Raw genomic sequence first — 21,061 nt, 5'->3', positions numbered from 1 at the left:
CCTTCTGGAGCAGCTCATCCCGCTCCTTCCTGACCTTGTTGACTTCCTCGTCGTCCCTCCGTGACCTCACCGATAAGGCATTAAACGCCTTCTTAGCCTCAACATCGTGCTGATGGGCCTCGGCCACCCACGATCGAAGATCGTCCACCTCCTTGGTGAGGGGAGTCAGCTCGGCCACCCTTTGCTAGGCAACAACAAGCTAAGTGGTCACCTCCCCATGTAGCCACGCCTCCTCGATAAGGCGGTCCCAGGTTTCCTTCTGTTCATGGAGGAACTGAGACTTCCCCGGCTACGAGTGATGAGGGACTGAAGAGAGATGATGGTTAGGATATAAAAAATATATAGAGAAAGGAAAGGGCGAGAGGTAGGATTAGGTAAATACCTAGCTGAAGGGAATGACAACGTCATGCAAGGCACCCCTGGCATGGTCTAGGGCTTCCAACATGGATGCGATCCCCACGTCGAGGCTCTCTCGCTCCATGCTCTCGGTGTCGTCGTCGAGGGTGAAGAGCGTTGATATTGGATCCAGTGGATTTGTCCACCGAAGAAGGGGCTTGCCCAATGCGGGCGACTCGCTACCTATCGACGTCAGCGCCAGGGATGACTCCTTGTTGGTCCCAAGCATTGCTAACCTCCTTGCCACCACAACCACTCCCGAGGACACCTCGGCCATGTCCCCCTTTGTTTGACCCACACCAGGCACTGTCACTAGGGCCACCGATAGCATGGGTCGTGCTAGTGCCTCAGGCATCGCTGCGGTTGCGCCCGGTCGTGACCTGTCTGTCCTCGGTTGCGCCCGGTCATGACCGCCAAAACCTCCACCTACGTTGGGAGGGTCACGACTGGTTGTGTCACATCCACCACGGTCGGCACCATGAGTGCGGTTGGTAGCCTCATCCACCCCATCATCGGCAGCGGTATCGTGGCCATGGCTGGCTGCTCCATGACCTCTGAAGGCGCCCTTTGAGCCCCCATGGCCGCCCATCCCGCCGCGGGCATGGGCACCACAGTGGGCAGCACCCGATCGACTAATGACTCGGTCACACTGGTGCCGCTCCCACCCGAAATGGGCGTGAGACCAGTCGACAATTGTCACTTCAATTGGAGGGTGATGCTCTTCTTCGGCACCAGCGCCAAAGGATTGCGCTGCCTGCCGACGCTGAAAGGGACAAAAAGCATAAGCCATGACAAAATCTGACTAAATTAGGAAAAAACAAAGGAACTGATAACTCACCTCAGCGTCATTGGGTGGCAGGTATGTTTGGGGGTGAACCCCCTAACCTCTGCTCTGTCTCATCGGGGCAAGGCCATTTTAAGCCCGCCCCCTACTCCTAGGCAGAGGGGCTCACTGCCCTTTACTCTTGGGGCATGACGGTAGAGCCACCCACCTCCAAGTGACATCTCAGGCATGGCAGCAAAGCCACCAGCCTCTGTTGACTCCTAAGGGAGGCCGACGGTACGTCCCGCCTCCGTTGGCTCCCCGAACTTACCCTCCCTTCCCCGAAACGGGAAGGGTCCCGACTCCTACAAGGATGAACCAATACCTATCAGTGCATCCTCGATCTTCAAGATGTCCCACTCAACATCATCAGCTACCTTGTCATCGTCGCCATCGTCATCATCGTCGTCGCTGTCGGTGTCCTCCTCCTGTTCCCATGTCTGTAGCTTCTGCTACCTCTTTCTCTTCTTATCCTCCTTTGCCTTCCTCAGCCACTCACCCTTGGCATGATTCACCGCCCTCATGGACCAATCCCTTGGCAATGGCATCGGGTGATCTATGAAGATGAGGTCCCTTGGCTGGTCCCACCCCTCTCAAAGTTAGTATCGAGAGGTCGAGAAATATGTTAAAGAGAAGGCATGAGAAGGGTAAACTTATGAAGATGACGTGGCCTGGTTCTAGCCGCATCGAAAGATGTCTTAGCACTAGGTAGACAAAATCAAGGGGGCGCCTACATCATCCTGTGAGAGCTCCATTGCCTCCTTGATGCATTGCGCGATCTTAGAGTTAGAGAGTGCCCCCTCGGTGAGTGTCGTTCCATCAAACGATGCCTCAAGCGCCATCACATACAGCGGGAGCGCACACATCATCAACGACGGCACCCTCCTTGCGTGGTAGGCCCCGATGACACCCGACCCCTTCAAGCCATTCTCCTTGATGTTGTGAATGGCGGTGATGTGGTCTCGGATCTTCTTCTTGTCCTTCTTTGGGATGCCCCACTTCCTCCATGACTTCGGGGCCTCTTCGATCAGGTGCCCGGTGAACTCCGATAGAGGGGCGGTGGCGTCGTTCTTAAGGTAGAACCACTACGAGTGTCATCCCTTGTTGGACGTTGATAGCCGCATCGATGGGAACTCGCCAACCTGATTATTCCGGAGCTGGACACCGGTGCACCCCATTGGCATGTGTAGCTCCTGCCTGTCGCTCTTCTCCCTCTTCTTCTGGAGGGTGACAGTGAAGAAGTACCTACATAAATCAAAGTGGGGGCTGATCCCCAGGAACCCCTCGCATAGGGCGATGAACACCGCCATGTGCTGGATCCCATCGGGATTGAGATGCTGCACTTTGATCTTGTAGTAGTGTAGCAGCCCCCCGAAGAAATCTATGGACGGGCATCGCAAACCCACGCTCATGGAAGTGGGCGAACAACACCACATAGCCATCGGGGGGCGACGACATGTCCTCCTCATCGGGCTGTAGCCACTCCTCGGCCATGGTCCACACATAGAGAAGATCGCGATGGACGAGGCCCTCCATGCGCTAGAAGGTGATGTCAGAGTGGCACCACGGGTCCATTGGAGATGGGGGTGGGTGGATGCGAGCTCGACGATGGCAAGGATGCAGAGACAGGAGACCCGAGCGATTGGCGGCGGCGGTCATGGCTGTGGAGGCAAGGATGCAAGGTATGGAATTCGAGGGGTGAACCCTTTGGTTTTATAGGGATGATGGATGCAAGGAAACCAACCGCCCGCCCAGATCTCTGTGCCTGCCATGATCTGCTACAACGTCTCGCCGTGGGACGTGCGCACGCAATCTCTATCTATTCCCTTAGAAAATTCATCAAACATTTTGCCTCTTCGTACAGGCCATGACTCATCACAAGTAAAAGGAATACGGATCTAAAAGCACCTCTATGGCCTGACTGGGCCCAGGATTTCATAGCTTGGCCCATCAATAGGTTTGACAACTGCTCCAGGCACCTTTAGGGTGAGAGGTGGAAACGGATGGGCCCGCTAGCGGCCAATACTCGGGCTCATGAGTGCCGTGGGCATCCTGACCCACATTCGAGTCTCGGCCGGTTACGATTAGCCCTCGGGACCGGTCGAACGGACCCGAGAACTATATAGATTAACCGCAGAGAATTTGGGGTCAGTCACCAAGCTGACCCAAGCTGGATCCCCACGAATGTGATACCAGGGGCCCCACTTAGACTAGCCCATTAATAGTTCACCGGGTGCCATGATTCATCCTTAGAGGGAAATCATGGCTTGGCTCGACCCCTCTATTTTTATCAGAAAAAACATTTGAGGGAAGGCAATAGCAAAGACGAACTGATCTTCGAGTGGGGCCCTACTATGGGAGGGGGCTCGAGGAAAGGGAATCACCGCCCCTAGGTCACACCGTGGGCAACAAAAGAAGGTCGAGGCCTTCAGAGTCCTCCCATTCAAAAAAGTCTCTAAAGGAGTATTCTACTCCTCCGCATGCTCGGGGGCTACTATCGGGGACCAATACTAGGGTACCCAAAGAGGAGGAGCTAATAACCACCAACATTGATTAATCCAAGCAGTTAGGAGCGCGACTACAGCTCCAACCGACCCTAGGTACACAAGCTCCGTCTCCTCCGGCCCCTGGGGGCGGGCTCCGCCTCACCCGACACTGAGGCCATGAGCTATGCCTCGCCTGACACCGATGCCGCGGGCTTCGTCTCGCCTGACCTCTGAGGGCGGGCTCTGCCTTGCCTGACCTCTGAGGGCTGGCTCCACCTCGCCCAGCCTCTAAGGGTGGACTCCGCCTCACCCGACCTCTAGGGGTGGGCTCCGCCTCGCCTAGCCTTTGGGGGCGGGTTTCACCTCCCTCGACCCTTGGGTTTACGCTCCGCCTCGCTCGGCCTCTAGGGGGACTCCGCCTCGACTGACCTCGAGGCTGGAGGATCTGTCTCGCCCAATGGAGACCCATACCGCTGCCAACCACTCCAAGTCCAAGCGAAGGGCCTAGGTCAAAGCTCTGACACCAGGGAGATGATTGGCACGCCTTGATATAACCCGTGGCCATGACGGGCCATACCTAGGGATTCACATCAGGAATAGCGTCGGGCGTACCGGTGCTGTTCTGCCTAACCCTCGTATGAGCACGGAAAGGCGCGTTAGTTCAGCACAACGTCCACCAGGATGAAGTGGAGCGCCACGATCGGGAGACGACGCCTGCGTTTGGTGCCAGTGACGGACAGGGCCGCGACGTGGAGCTGTCCCTATTGACGTCTACAGGGTTGGTGGGACCGCGTGAAAGAAAAGAAGGACCTGGCGATCCTGGATGAGGTCTTCTCCTTCTCATTCTCCTCTTTTTCCCTTCACTGTAACCCGTGCTTTCCCTTGGCCTATAAAAGGAAAAGCAGGGTGTCCCATGAAGGGGACTCGAACCCATCGAACCCTGAACCGATCAGAACACACAAGCACACAGCCGAAAAGCGACCGAGCTCTCGGCACCCGTTCGCTCCTCTCACCAGAGACTTGGGACCTGTCTCTCTCTCGACCGTTTATAACTCCTACTACGAACTTTCAGTGTTAGTAACACGAGCAGCAGCAACAAACTGGATGTAGGGACATTCTGCCTGAACCAGTATAAACCTCGTGTCCTCTTAGCACACCATCCGAGCTAGACGCATAATATTAGAAATTTACTAGTCGGTGGCAACTCGAAACACCGACAGAAAGATGCTACGTGATATTACCATCTCATATTAAAAAGATTGCGCGGGTATTATGTTCTCCGTACTAAAATATAAGAGATTCAAGTTTGTTCTAAGTTAAACTATGCAAAGTTTAACCAAATTTATAGATACAAGAGTATTAACACTATGACATAAGAAATGTAGATTATGAAAATATATATCAATGATACTAATTTGATGTCGTAAAATTTTGGTCAAAAGTTAACATAGCTTGACTTATGAAGAATTTAGACCCCTTATATTTTAGGAAGGAGTGAGTACATGCTTATAAGAATGAAAATAAAAGAAATTAGATCTTTCTTCAAAAAGAAATGAATAAAAACAAATTTTCTTTGCATCCAAATTACAGAACAGAAAGACAATCCTAATGACAAATGGAAATTGTCCAAATAAATTCAAAATACGCCGTCCGTTAGATCTTTCTTCAAAAAGAAATGAATAAAAACAAGTTTTCTTTGCATCCAAATTACAGAACAGAAAGAAAATCCTAATGACAAATGGAAATTGTCCAAATAAATTCAAAATACGCCGTCCGTGGGGATCGAACCCACGACCACGTGGTTAAAAGCCACGCGCTCTACCACTGAGCTAGGACGGCAACTGTTACTTAGATATTTGATAAGTTTACTTAACGGTGCCGCCATGCTTACAAGGCTGTGAAATAAATGGAGCCTCCGTGCAAAATGCCATCCATGATGCCAGAATATAATGGTGGCCGTCTGGCACCTGTCTTTGAACCACAAGCCAACCATACTTTAGCGAGGCACATGTTCGGCTGGTCTATAAGTCGCTTGTGCTGATTTATACGACTAGTTTATTGAGAGAGAAAAATACTATACCATAACTGATAAATCGGGTTATAATACAGCCGAACGTAGCCATGTCATCAGCGTTGCTTGGGAGGATCAGCGGACCTAGGCACTAGGCAGAGCAGAACCAAGGTGGACGTCACATAGTTTGACTCCGAACGCCATCCACGCCCTTCTAGAATAGTTCTACCGCTCCAGCTTGGACAGGCCACCCGTGATGCCTGATTCCCTGTTACCACCGTCGTGGTGTCCATGAGCAGTGACGGAGCTTCACTGAACAAATAGGTGGGGCCTAATCTATGCAATTGAGCTCTAAAAACCTATGAACAAGACTAAAATTACTGTTTAGTCAATGGAGATTAAGGTAGGCTAGCAGAGACCATGACCCACTTTAGCCTCAACTAAGCTCCGTCCCTGTCCGTGAGGTGACGAGCATGATATGGATCCTCACTATTGTGCCTCCTTGTGCATTCATAATCTATTCTCTCTGTTTTAAATTGCAAATTATTTCAATTTAATCCAAGTTAAATTTATCTAACCACGGTCACAAAGTTTTTAGGTCGGCGGGGGTTAAGAAATGTGGTATGCTACTAGTGATAGATTTTTACACGGTAGTGTCAAAATGGCATATGCCCTCAAATTGTAGACAATGTTCCTGGATCGAGGATTGATGCTTTTGACATCGTTTTATGTCTCATGTATAACTTCAACCAAGTTCATAAATATATATATATTAATATTTACAATATTATTACTATTACTAAATAAATACACTATAAAATATATATTTCATGAGGTATTTAATGGATCTTGTTTGGGCTATATATGTTTGTATAATTTTTAAAAAAGAAATTTGACTCAGAACAAGGTTAAAATGACTATAGTTTGACATGGAGTAAGTAGATAAATAAAAGAAGAAACAGATAATCAGAATTTGAATTTAAATGCATAATTTTGGAATATATATGATTTACTGAAATGCGAGTTTTGCATCCACTGGTAAGTCGTGGTGTCTTATCTAGTTGGTTAACTGATAGTCAAATTCAGTTTAGTTTTACCGGGCTGCGAGAACGTGCGGTTCCGGAATCCGGATGAGACCCAACTCAACACTTTCGTTATTTTCACTAAGGCCGTTATCACAAACCCATTTCGAAGGACATCAGGCCGGCAGAACTACCAAATTCTACATCCGATCAGTGTGTAAAATCTGCAGCTTCCAAGTTCTAACCCCGTGTCCGGCAGCAAAAATTTACAACCATCGAGTTTTGGAATTTTGAGGATGCGAACTTTCAGTCCATGTCCACCAGACCACCACCAACCACCAGCGGAAGACCCAAACTATCAAGTCATATAAACCATCGAAGCAGCCCAAAATACCAAAATATTGGACCACAGACAACGCGAGGGACTAATGTTTCGCCTTCCATTATAGACCAATAGTTCGATGCATGAATGGACAGTTTAATTTAGACCCATGGCTTCGATTACAAAAGGCAGTGCATTAGACCTAGGACAGACCCACAGCTTGTGTAACGAGCAGATAACTAGGTCATCATCTTCCTGGCAGCCAGCAATGTCAGCCCATTGCATATTTCTGAGTCCGGCTCCTAGCAGTAGATTCGTACTTCGCGCGGTCAGTCTTGTACATGTGAGCAATCTCTAGGACCAATGGATCATCAGGGTTTGGGTCCGTTAGAAGGGAACACATTGAGAGGAGGACTTGAAAATTGTGGGCATGTATTAGCTAAACATGCAAACTAGAAAAGTTGACAAATAAGTGTACAGGAGGTGGGTATGTTTTGGTTAATCTACAGAATCTTCTAGATGATCCCAACTTCTTAAATAGGCTACACTAGAGTTATCTTGAAGTAGCTTGTAGCAATGTTACATGGAGAATAGAATAAATACTAACCTTAGAAACTGTCAAAGCAGGGCTCCATTGTTCCTTTAAGATATCAAGACAAATGCACCCATTGCTGTTGATATTTGGATGGAAAACCTTTGTCTTAAATGCAACCTGCAAAATGTAATAAATGATGAGCACACAGATAGGTATTTCAGATAAAGTTGGATTGCTAATGCGCATATGTAGATAGAGCTAAATTTTGCAAAGAACAAGGTTGGTTCTCACATTAAACAGGCTAAATCAAACCAGTGGTCCAGTGTAGAATGGAATGGCAAAATAAAGAGCTCACAATTTCACAGAAATCATAGTATGCGTGCATAGATTATAACATGTCATGGACAGTGTCGATATTTGTTGACTGCACATAAGTGTCAAATTCAGAATTAGTTGTGTTCCATGCCAATAATTCTTCTAATTGGGATCTAGACATCTAGGAAATAAGTGGACAACTGGTGTAACAGGAATGGGGGTCCAATAATTCATATGAACTGACGTGCATAAATAAATAGAAACTAATTGAAATTGAAACAAGCCGTGGTCTTATATACTGTACAAAACTGTGCCCACAACAAATAACAAATAAGCAGAGACAACACTTATGTACCTTCGGTGGTTTGAATGGGTAGTCTGGTAGGAAGTGAATAGTGACCAAAAACACGCCACCAGCATATGGGCTATCTGATGGACCCATAATCGTCGCTTGCCAGTGGAACATACCTTCGGCAACAGGGCCTGTAGATGGACAAAGAAATGCATTTTAGTCACACATTGATTTGATACTCTAAAACTTGAATTTCAATCTTTCACAAACATAATTGCTAGTTCTGGCCCCGTTCGCTGGTCTGAAATTTGGTTGAAACTGACTGAAAAACACTGTTCCGGCTGAATTGTTGTGAGAGAAAAACACTATTCCGGCTGAAAAAAGAAGCCGAACAAGCCGAATATGAGGTAAGCCGAACACGGCCTCTGTGTACAAGTACAACTGAAGACTGTTGTTATGTACATACATCAGCATACTAGATTTGCTAGTGTCACAGTTGTTGACATCGGAAGTGATCCAAATCAAACATCAATAGAGCCTTGGACGCCCGGGCCGCTACGGACCGAAGAACGCAGCGAGGATGTCAATCTTTTGTGGTGAAGAACGGAGAGGTTTACAAGCAAACCACCAAAGGATAACCAATGTGCTTACGTGACAAAGAACCGGCTAGTTTTCAGGCAAACTAGCAAAGAAACCGTCGAGGCTCTCACCCGGGAGGGACCCCGTCAGGGCAAGGACGTCGTCGGGTTGCCCTAGGTCGGCCGGCAAGCCTAGGGCGCCATCCTTGGTCGTTGGATCAAGGAATGAATAGCATGGGGGTTAGAGAAGAGGGTAAAAGGGGTTGTAGTAGAGGTAATAGATTGATTTGTGTTGTCGATTGGATAGATGGTAACTCAATCGGCCATGATCCTCTCATATATATAGAGGGGGTGGTCTTAGCCCAGTAGGAAACCTCTCCAAGCCTTATTTTCCAAGTTTTCCACGAGTTTGGAATAGTTTGGATTGGAATCCAAAAGGCCAGATCTGAACAGAATTTTCTGTCAGGTATGTCGGAAGTCCAGTCGGAAGTCCCGACTTGTGTCGGAAGTCCCGACTCGAGTCGGAACTCCCAACAGTCGGAACTTCCGACTTTTGTTGGAACTCCCGACGTAGGGATAACCCTAGACACCCATGTAGATTTCTTTAGGCTTCCCGGAAGTCTCAACACACGTCGGAACTTCCAACAGTCGGAAGTCCCGACTTGGGTCGGAACTCCCGACAATGAGGCATCTTTCTGAGGGCATAACTTCTTCATCCGGACTCCGAATTAGACATTCCATATATGTTTCTTGACCATCTCGACGAGAGGAACACAATGGTGGAGTCTGTTTCACATTTTGATAACTTCACAAAATGAACATTTTTGTTGTCAACGTATGCCCCCCTATTTTCAGGTGAATGATGCATAAACCTGAAAACACTTAATCAAATAAATTAAAACCAAACAGTGACGATTCCCATCTCAGGCTCAGTGGCTAAGGGCGATGTATATATCAGCCATTTTTTCTAAGGGTGATACATGTATCGGCCATTGTTTGGTGAGCACTTAGGCTTCTTGCCAAACACTTGGAAAGTACCTTTTCAAGTACCTCCCGTTGATTGCTCTCGTGAGACGTTCACCTTGCAATGTCTCTAGCACATATGAATTTTTGAATATAACTTTGACCACGACCTTTCCAATTCGGTGACCACTTGCCAAATTGATTGCTCTTCGATCCAATTGGTAGTATGGTTTTCCACACCAATTCTCCCACTTGGAAGGACTTGCTCCTGACTTTCTTGTTGTACGCTTTGGCAACTCGAGCTTTATCTTTCTCTATTTCTTTGAGAGCTTTTAATCTCACATCAGTCACCTCATCGATATTATCCATCATCAAATCATGATACACAATAGCTGATAAATTATTTTGTTTAGCAAGCCTGTATGCATCCAAATTCACTTCAATAGGCAACACGGCCTCTTGGCCATATACTAACTCAAAAGGAGTAACCTTTGTAGCACCATGCCTTGAAATGCGATGTGCCCATAGAGCCTCAGACAAAACTTCATGCCATCTCCTTGGATTCTCCTCAATTTTCTTTTTGATGAGCTTGATCAAAGTCTTATTACTAGACTCAGCTTGGCCATTGGCTTGAGCATAGTATGGAGATGAATTGAGTAACTTGATCTTATATAATTCGGCAAATTCTCTCACCTCTTTAGACACAAACGATGTCCCTTGATCTGTAGTTAATGATTGAGGGATGCCGAATCTATGAATAATATGCTCAGTAATGAACTTAATTACTTCCTTGTGTGTCATATTCTTCAAAGGAACTCCCTCGGTCCACTTAGTAAAGTAATATGTAGCAACTAACACAAATCGGTGTCCCTTCGAAGATGAGGGATATATTTGGCCAATGAAGTCTAACCCCCAACCACGAAAAGGCCATGGTTTGATAATAAGATGAAGCACAATGGCAGGCACAAGCTGAATATTTCCAAACTTCTGGCACTCTTCGCAACCTTTATAGTAGCGAAAACAATCGGCCATCATAGTAGGCCAATAGAAACCGGCTCTACGCAATAACCGCTTCATCTTCGGGGCCGATTGATACGTACCACAGATGCCTTCATGGACTTCTCCCATAGCCACTCTTGCCTGATCTGATCCCAAGCACTTAAGCAGCAAATCTTCGGCGGTTCTTCGATAGAGCTCATCATTATGCAATACATATTTGAAAGCGCTCTGCCGAACACTTTTATCAATTTTGGCACTTGGATCACGTAGATATCTCAACAAGGGAGTCCTCCAATCTTCTAAATCGGCCCCAACATCACTGGAAGTTACATCGGGCCGATTTGATAGCTTTTCAGGCGAATTCACTGGGCTGGTCACAGGAGAGTCGGCTGAACCAACTGGGCTGGTAGGTTTAGCCGATTTAGAGGTGTCGGCTTGGCCAACTAGGGCAGTCGGCTTAGCCGACTTGGCCATAGCAAGAGAGTAGTCGGCTGAGCCAACTTGGTCAGTCAGCTTAGCCGACTGGTCTGTACCTACATAGGAAAAATTGAAATCTTCATGCATCGGCTGTTCTTGAATATAGAAATTATGTCCGTTGACATCATAGCCAGATGCTTGCTGAGCTAACATGTTGGCCTTTTGATTTTCATGCCTTGGAATATGCCGAATTTGAAATTCGGCAAAATAATCAATAACATCAAGGCAAGCATCAAGACAAGCTCTTAGTGATTCTTCTAAACATTGAAATTCACTAGCAACTTGTTGTACCACCAGCAAGGAATCACCATAGGCTTCAACATGTTATACCCCATGGATTGCAATATAGCCAAGCCGAATAAGAAAACTTCACATTCGGCTCAAATGTTGGTGCATATATAATTTTAATTGACTTGATGTCTCCAATAGTACCATTGTGAGAAATAATGATTATGCCAACACCTTGGCCTTATTTGCAAGCCGACTAATCATATTGTCACATCCATGAAGTAAATCAAAATGCATATATCATGCCCCCTGGGCCTTAAGGCCATCAAAGTAAAATCCATGGGGGCTTTCTAATAGCACGATGGTCGCAAGCATTCATCGGCTATATTTTTACACTAAGGGCGATATCAAAATATCGGCCATATGAATTCATCCACAAGAGCATGCATAACCAAAATAAATATTTCAGCTCCTAATCATCGATAAGTAAAATAATTTGGCAACCCTCTATAACATAAAGATCCACACCAAGGATCAAAATAAGAAGCTAAGGGATAACCATGCATACCGGGGAATGAATTCCACATAGGCATAGGCAAAGAATATGGATGATGCCATGACCAATAATTTTAATGATTTGGTGCAAACCTCCAACTTGGCAATTGTTTCTTGAATCTCCTTCTCTCCTTTGCTTTTGTTGCACCACTTGCTTGAACATCATCCTTCTAAGCTTGAATACTTGCTTTGGAAACCCATGCCAAGCCTTTTTCTTTTAGCTTCTCTGTACTAAGCTTTTGTATCTTGTTTTCTTGCCACTTTGGTAAACCGATTGAGTATATCGGTTTTATTTTTATTTTGGACAGCGGTAAATCTTTCTTGATTTTGGGCACTCCCACCTTCTTTTGTTCAGATGTGTCACCTAGAATATTAATAGATGACTTCCTCACTTCTTTGCCATCAATAGCCGGATTTTTCAACAATGTAATCAGCTTTTCGATTGTTAAATTCAGATCTGAACTTTTCTTCTTTCGGCCATCATACTTCACGCGGTAAACTTGCTTTACCACTTTCTTCTTTGGTTGAGCTCTAGACCGGTTTTGATCAAACTAGTCTTTACAAGATGATGATCTCTCTAAATGTCTAGGAGCTACATACTCTATATATTGTGGCCTAAAATATGATGAAACATGTGCCTCTTGATCAAACCAACCCAAGATGAATAAGGATGAAAATATACGGGCTGTGGTCCATATGACATGGTAATTGGCTGCTCAAAAGGAGAATATGTTGTTGCAGCATGAGATCTATCTCCTTGCCAATTCCACTCTTGAGACTTCTGCTTTGGAGGCAATTTTGATAATTGGATTTTCTTTGGCCGATTGGTGACATTTGTTTTTGCTATCTTCTCATATTTAGCTAGAAGTTCCTTGAAGCTAAGCTTCGGCCTTCTACTTCTTTGTTTGTCATGACCTTTACCTCCATTAGCTTTATGAGCATCCTCCTTCTCCCCCATCTTGACAGGCATGCTCCAAAGGAGGATTCTTAGCAAATTCCCCTTGCTCAACAAGATTAATCGGCTTTTGCTTTGGTTGGAGAGATTTTAGCTGCCCCCAGTGTCTTCTGGAACTGTGATAACTTTGTTGTCCTCTGGAATATCTTCTATTTGCAATTCATCAACAACAACCTTGCCTTCACTTGAGGGCTCCACATCTCTCTCTTGGGCGTTCAAGCTTTGAGCTTTGAGTGAATCGGCTAATGCAAGCCGATTCGAAACCTGTTTGCCATCAAGACCAATTGAATCCAATTGGTCTATGTGTTGAGCTTCAGAAAATCTCAATCGTCCTATATCAATGGCCGACTGGATGACTCGACGAAACATGTTGCAATCAGAAGTATTATGATCAGATGAATTATGCCATTTGCAATATGTAAGCTCTTCTAAATTTTTAACAGATGGCAAAACATTGTGATAAATGATTCTAATAAAATTATTCTTGAGCAAGACATCAAAGACATGATCACAAAAAGTAAAGTCAAAGGTGCACTTTGATTTCTTTAGCCGGTTCTTTTGTGGTGTCGGCTTTAAAGCTAGGCAAATGAATGGATCGGATTTATTATCAATCCATTCGGCCACACCTTTGCAATTGCTTATAGGAAGCTTTAGCTTTGATGAATTACCACTATTGGCCTTGCCATATGGAACAATGTCTTGGCCGATAGAATCTGAATTTATTTTATCATCAACAAATAAATTGCTATTCTCAATCGGTCTATTACAATAATTAGCAAGGATATCTCTAATAGATGTAGAAATTAAAATAGTATGACCAGATTGGAATTTGAGCAAAATATTTGTGTTTTCTACCTTGTTGATCATGTTAGAAAGGTGCACGTCCTTGATTTGCATGATGTTGCTCTTCATCTCTAGAGAATAATCAACAATAAGTGCCGAATCATCCGAAGATGCATCGACAGCTGCCAAGACTGAGAAAGTCGGTTTAGCCGACTGGAAGTCGGCTAGGCCGACTTGGGCACTAGTAGGGGCAGTCGGCTTAGCTGACTTAGGGCAGGCAACAATCGACTCAGCTGACTTTGAAGTCGGCTCAGCCAATTCTGAGTAGGTAGGTAGCCCTCATTTGTTGCTTGTAGGGGCTTCATCTCCATCACTGATGCGGTAATCACTTGATTAGTGTACAACCCCTTTAACTCCTGAAAAATCAAGTCTAGCTAGTTTCTAGCGTTTTCCATGTTTTTCTATAGCAAGACTTGTTTTTTGAGATGTGATTGATTTGGAAAGGATATTGTATTGTTCAGCTTTTGTAGCCGAACCTTTGCTTACATCTGAATCAATTATTTCTTTCATGCCCACTAGCAATCCTGTTTTAGCCGATGACTCAACTGTGATCGGCCTTTTTTCTTTAGTCTTTCCAAAATATTCATAGAATTGCTCCTCTAATTGAGACTATGAACCAATAGTACATTGTGGCAAAGATGTAAACCATGCAAAGGCAATACCGATGAGAGATAAAGGAAAATTTCGCACTCTCATATAGTCTTCTTTACCGGCAAAACCCAGTTGTGAGAGATATATACTAATATGTTCCATAGTGGTTTTATCATCTTCACCACTAAATTTATAAAAATCAGGTACCCACCAACCATTAGGAGTTTTCAAGTAATCATAGCATAATGGGTACGGTCTATGATAAGTGGGCACCTTCCATTTAGAGGAACCATATGGATTCCTAGCATGGGCTAAATCTTTATCGATTCAGCTTGATTTGAGAGAAACAAATGAAGCCGAATCATGATTGTTTGCAAGTGCACACATTGTTGAATTTTCATTGATTCGGCTACAATTATTAGCAATATGTGGAGCCGAATCACAAGTTTTAGCACTCGAATGCCTTGCTGAAATTTCACTAATTTGGCTATGGTCATGAGCGTAATACAAAGCCGAATTGTGGGCATTGATCTTTGCATAAGGTGCTGAATTTTCATTGATTCGGCTATGGTTACTAGTAACACGTGAAGCCGAATCGTAAGTATTAGCACTTAAACACCTTGCTGGATTTTCATTAATTCGGCTCGAGTTGGGAGTAACATATGGAGCCGAATTATGAATAGGAGCATTGGCATACGGTGCTGAATTTTTAGAGCAATTGGCTAAATAATTAGCATTGTTATAACCAATTCTCTCATTCATCGGCATGTCTTGTGGTGGAACCACATATTGTGAACTTATAGCCGATGAATAACAATTTACGTGTTGTATGTTGCTAGTAGCATCAAAACTCAAAGAATTTACAACATGCATTGGCTCTTGACCATAATATTTATAATTATGATATGTATGATGAGGAGCATTAACAAAAGTATTAGCCGATGTAACATATCTAGTATCATTACAGCTAGCAACACCAACATGAAAGCTCATAGAACTTGCAAAATAACTATTAGGATCATAAGATGCATTTGCAAGTTGTACCTTAGGGTGATTGTAGTAATATTGTGATGCAACACCTTGGTACTTCATAATTTATAACTTGACCGCCTTGCTGAATTTTCCGATAAGCAGCGCAACTTGTTGCAAAATCGCAAACAAGATCAAAAGGGGTCAAAACCAGATGCGATAGGCATTTTGGGCCAGATGCAAGGTAATGGCAAGCACAATAAGATAGATCAATGAGGAGTAAGGCTAGGTCAGAGAGATCGGCTATAAGAGATAGCCGAACCAATCGTCCCCAGCGGAGTCACCAAAAAATGTGTTGACGTCGGAAGTGATCCGAATCAAACACCAACAGGGCCTTGGACGCCCGAGCCGCTATGGACCGAAGAACGCAGCGAGGATGTCAATCTTTCGTGGTGAAGAATGGAGAGGTTTACAAGCAAACCACCAAAGGATAACCAACGTGCTTATGTGACAAAGAACCAGCTAGTTTTTAGGCAAACTAGCAAAGAAACCGTTGAGGCTCTCGCCCGGGAGGGACCCCGTCAGGGCAAGGACGTCGTCGGGTTGCCCTAGGTTGGCCGGCAAGCCTAGGGCACGATCCTTGGTCGTTGGATCAAGGGATGAACAGCATGGGGGTTGGAGAAGAGGGTAAAAGGGGTTGGAGTAGAGGTAATAGATTGATTTGTTTGTCGATTGGATAGATGGTAACTCAATCGGCCATGATCCTCTCATATATATATATAGAGGGGGGATGGTCTTATCCTAGTAGGAAACCTCTCCAAGCCTTATTTTCCAAGTTTCCCACGAGTTTAGAACAGTTCGGATCAGAATCCAAAAGGCCAGATCCGAACAGGATTTTCTATCAGGTATGTCGGAAGTCCAGTCGGAAGTCCCGACTTGTGTCGGAAGTCCCGACTCGAGTTGAAACTCCCGACAGTCAGAACTTCTGACTTTTGTCGGAACTCCCGACATAAGGATAACCCTAGACACTCGAGTAGATTTCTTCAGGCTTCCCGGAAGTCCCGACACACGTCGGAACTTCCGACACTCGGAAGTCCCGACTTGGGTCGGAACTCCCGACAACGAGGCATCTTTCCGAGGGCATAACTTCTTCACCCGAACTCCGAATTAGACATTTCATATATGTTTCTTGACCGTCTCAATGAGAGGAACGCAATGGTGGAGTCCGTTTCACATTTTGACAACTTCACAAAATGAACATTTTTGGTTGTCAACAACAGTGTAGGGGTTGATGGCCCTGGAAGCACTCAGTAGGTTTGCATGCTCAAGTACATGACTACCATGGTGCATGAGTGCTGCACTTATCTAAACAACAACGACTTGCTTGGTGCCGACAAAATTACTCAACCTGTCTGAGCAGAAAGGTGAATTTCTTACTGGCAGGACGATGTAACTACCTTGTGCGACCCTGATGCAGGAACCTAAACATGAAAAAGACTAGCAGGAGGCAGGCCCCTCTCCAGATCTGACAAGCAAACCTAGAGGGATGGCAGGAATGAACACCCGTATGTCCACATGAACCATATAGAGTTATAGACAAGCTACGATTCTTTTCCTAAATTACACAATTACACAACACATGCCCGTTATCCCACCAACAACCTACACCGTTCAAAATTTACGATCACTATTTACAACCGTGGATGTATACGCAGATCTGACAACTATGCATGAAGAATTGCACCGCGCTGACAACCAAACACAGGGAAGAAGTCGTCTCCCATCATGGAAAATTCAAAAAAGTAAAGCTATAGCAGTGAAAGAGGAAGGGCGGGTGAAATCTAAATCACCTACGTTGCATGAGGTGGGCGGATCCTTCTGTAGGTCCTTGAGCTCTTTGAGGATCCGCTTCGACGCCATGGATCTGGTCTCCTCCTCTCTTCCTCGCAAGTCACAGAACTGCCGTGCACACCACAACTATCCGAAAGCCCAACTTAGAACCCAATCCAACTCGATGGAGAAGCAGGAAGGAACAAGCAAGGACAGACTGGGATGTATAAATACGGACAGGAAGAGGGAGGGAGGTGTCGTGCAGGCAAAGATGGGATTGGTGGAGGATGGAGCTAGTGGGTTCTGGAAGCTTCTTGTCACACACGGACATACGGTTTGGTTTGGACCGGAAGGGTGGGCGAAACCAAGACAAAGCGCGTGCCGTTACCTCTCAACATTCACCGTCCGTTCAAGATCCGGAGCTGCTTGGTTGCCTCTGCTCGGCTACGCGTACGCGGACGACTTCATTCAACTACAAGTCAGTCGTCGCTTCGTCCTCGACGCGTTGGGTAGACTTATGGCTGTCCACACAAAAATACGATTTATATCCGTAAAAAATAGTTTAACTTTGACTAAATTAATAATAAATGATATTAATATTTATGTCTTTAACTAAATTTAATAAAAATATATTTTTAATTTAATGGTATTTATTTTTTATTATAGATGTTATTGTGTTGATATCTTTTCTCTTTTGAATCAAATGTACGGGTGGCGCTTAAACGTGTAAGGGTGTGTTAATTAGGTCATTCAACTTTAAAAATGCATTTTTAAGTTAAGTGGTGCACCACATGTCCATGTCAACCAGGTTGATATTTATTCGCTGATGTGGCATACTAGCGTGTCATATTTTTCTATATATTTAAGCTCTCATCTCTCCTCTTATCTCATGATGGGTCCTTGTAGGGGAATAGACCCCCTATACCCTCATGGGTATACATGGGCCGCACCATCGGAGGTGGCTCCGTCCGCAAGATGAAGCGTGCGGAGCACGCTATATTGTAATTGTACCAAATTGGATACTTTACTTGTAACCTTGTCCCTTCGGAGTATATAAGGAGGGGCAAGGGTCCCCCTAGAGGACAGATCATCTAGATTATACAGATCATAATAGATCTCACCTCAATCAATACAGAATAATGAGACACAGGACGTAGGTATTACGCCAACACGGCGGCCGAACCTGTATAAATCTTGTGTCTTGTGCCTCTGTAACCATCTGGTTCCTGATTACGCGCACCGTCTACCGATAATCTACCACCACGGGCACCCCCCTCGGTGGACTGCCGACCATATTTCGTCGACAGTGGCGCGCCAGGTAGGTGTCCCCTTTTAGGGGTTGTGCGTGCTGATCTTCCGGCGAATCAGATGAGATCCTCTTTATCAACACCACCCGTGGTGACTTCAGCTGCCGCAGCGATCTGTCCCAGTCAAGATCGATCCCGGCGTTTAGCCTCTGTCAACTCCGACCAGCATGCAAGACCAAATTCTCCATGCCAGATCTTCACGATGCCACAACGTGTGGTCAAGGAAAGCTCCAGGCAATTAAAAAAAGGAGGTGTACGATCTAGTACGTGACAAGCAAGAACCACCATACGGACTACAGATGCATGATGTACAGGATTAATCGTGCAGACATGCGGTGGTAATTGGTCGTGTGTCTGTGTTTATTTGGCCAAAGATCCAATAATGCCAAACCAAGAACCAGACGTACATGCAATCTACAGAGCCATGCCACACACAGGGCCGATCGCAAGCTATGCAAAGTTAATTAGAATATGTAGCTTGCATGCATCTACGTATATACACACATCTACATGGAAGGAAGCCAACTTTAGATAAGATTGGTTTGCATATGTCCGTACATCATGCAGGAAGATACATACATGCTTGGCATATGAGAAGCAAGCTAAGTCATGTTTCCTATTTTAATTAATTATTCTATGAAATATATGTTAGATATATCTACATCTACGCGATTGCTTTTGGCAGGAGCTGCGCAGCCATCATGGCGTCACTAGAACTCCGACCAAGTCGATGACCAAGCCACGTCGAGTTGCTGAGCGAGCCATGTTGAGCCAGTGAACCGCACGAGTTGTCAAGCAAGCCGCCAAGCTTCGACCACGTCGACCACGTCCTGAGCAGCTCTGCCGAGCTCTGACCACAGACCATGTCCACCACGTCCCGAGCAGCTCCGCCGAGCTTCGACCACGGACCACGTCCCGAGCGGCTCCGCCAAGTTCCAACCCGTCGACCACTAGACCACGTCGCAATGATGATTGCCGCGAAGAATGGCGCTATGACAACCACGACCACCGTCACAACAGGCCAAAAAGCTTGAGGACCGGACAACTTCATCGCCACCGACCAGATTTCTATCAAAGATAAGTACACTTCTAATATTTATATTTAACACAATTTTCATTATGACGTTTCTCCACAACATCCTCGTCATGATTATTCTTCAAATAACGCTTGTCCATGTATACCATCTTAAAGATTACATACAGCTATACTTAATGCAAATCCTCGACCAGTCATGTTAACGCTCAATGTCTCTAGAAATGGCCCTGTCTCTGGCTCCTCCCTACATGTGCACGAGCGTCTGCCCTCTATGTTATGGGTGGTCGGCAGCGGCTCCTTAGCGACGCTTTGTTCTTCCTACACGTGCACGGGCTCCGCGCCCCGCGTTATGGTTAACGGGCTAGCTAGGGCTGGAGACTCAACTACATACTAACTGGTTGGACAGTTTATATTAAGTATAAACACAAACTTCACATTAATACTGATGTTTACAAAGCACCAACTGCTTTATCACATCATGCTCATTTGCAAATGACTGCTGAGCGTCATACGCTATTTCTTCACTGTTGATTTTTCTCCTTAAAATATTATTTTGTACATCATATACTACCGTTCTATATATTTATATTGCAGAGATCTTGAGCTACGCTCGGGGACTTCGCCGCTCGCCCCTTGACCTGTGATCGGGGATTTCCTCGACAACTCTTCTACCACAGCTTGGGGACTTTGCCGCTCGCCCCTCAACCTGTGCTCGGGGACTGCCTCGACAACTCTCCGACCATAGCTCAGGGACTTCGCCGCTTGCCCCTCAACCTATGCTTGGGGACTGCCTCGACAACTCTCCGACCATAGCTCGTGGACTCTGCCGCTCGTCCCTTGACCTGTACTCGGGGACTGCCTCGACCACTCTCCGACCATAGCTTGGGAACTTTGCGTCTCAACTACATGCGACTGGCGACTCGCATACAGTTGGGATATTCTTTCTCGTTTAGACCTTGCTACAAGGCTCATACCTCGCCTTCCAGCAAGCTCGGGGACTACATCGGTAGATGCACCTGCCGGTGCATCTCGTATTGTCTGTACGATGATTGGATTCTCAACTTAACTAGGAATTCTTTTTAGACCCTAGCACTACATGCCTACATCACCTACTACCAGGCTCAGGGACTAAGTGGGCACACTTCACCTTGCGGTGAATGTGCTCGATCTGATGGATCAAACGCCTCTGATTCTACAAGGACGATGGTGTCTCTTCTCAACTCAGAGTCAAAGTGGGCACACTTCGGGGGAAATATTTTTCAAATTTTATCTTGAGCCCCTTACATCCTTCTAGCAAGCTCAAGACGGTGCTACTCGAAGGATACAAGGCACTCAGGGACTAGCTGTAGGGGAATAGACCCCCTATACCCTCATGGGTATACATGGGCCGCACCACCGGAGGTGGCCCAGTCCGCAAGATGAAGCGTGCGGAGCATGCTATATTGTAATTGTACCAAATTGGATACTTTACTTGTAACCTTGTCCCTTCGGAGTATATAAGGAGGGGCAAGGGTCCCCCTAGAGGACA

The 21,061-nt window shown here is 45.7% G+C and overlaps 1 protein-coding gene and 1 non-coding gene across 4 annotated transcripts in view; both read right to left on the bottom strand.

Moving 5' to 3' along the window:
* LOC136520673 (ubiquitin-conjugating enzyme E2 28-like) overlaps positions 1–17,494 on the bottom strand; it is a 30,084-nt gene extending 12,590 nt beyond the window's left edge. The window contains exons 1-4 of one of the 3 annotated variants that reach the window (XM_066514285.1): positions 17,211–17,494; positions 8,266–8,393; positions 7,668–7,772; positions 7,182–7,412 (exon numbers count right to left, since the gene is read on the bottom strand). In XM_066514285.1, the coding sequence (XP_066370382.1) occupies positions 7,332–7,412; positions 7,668–7,772; positions 8,266–8,393; positions 17,211–17,280 (384 nt within the window). In that variant the 5' untranslated portion in view covers positions 17,281–17,494 and the 3' untranslated portion in view covers positions 7,182–7,331. Of the gene's footprint in view, positions 1–7,181; positions 7,475–7,667; positions 7,773–8,265; positions 8,394–17,210 lie in introns of those variants that run through there. The other 2 variants (XM_066514287.1, XM_066514286.1) reach the window with 2 other exon arrangements.
* TRNAK-UUU (transfer RNA lysine (anticodon UUU)) lies at positions 5,473–5,544 on the bottom strand. The gene has a single exon. It is a non-coding gene; the product is annotated as a tRNA-Lys (tRNA).
* Positions 17,495–21,061: the final 3,567 nt, after the last annotated feature.

Source organism: Miscanthus floridulus, chromosome 18 (assembly GCF_019320115.1).
Source record: "Miscanthus floridulus cultivar M001 chromosome 18, ASM1932011v1, whole genome shotgun sequence".
NCBI lineage: Eukaryota > Viridiplantae > Streptophyta > Magnoliopsida > Poales > Poaceae > Miscanthus > Miscanthus floridulus.
Note: the sequence above shows the minus strand (reverse complement) of the source record. Positions and strands in the feature narration are given on the sequence as shown.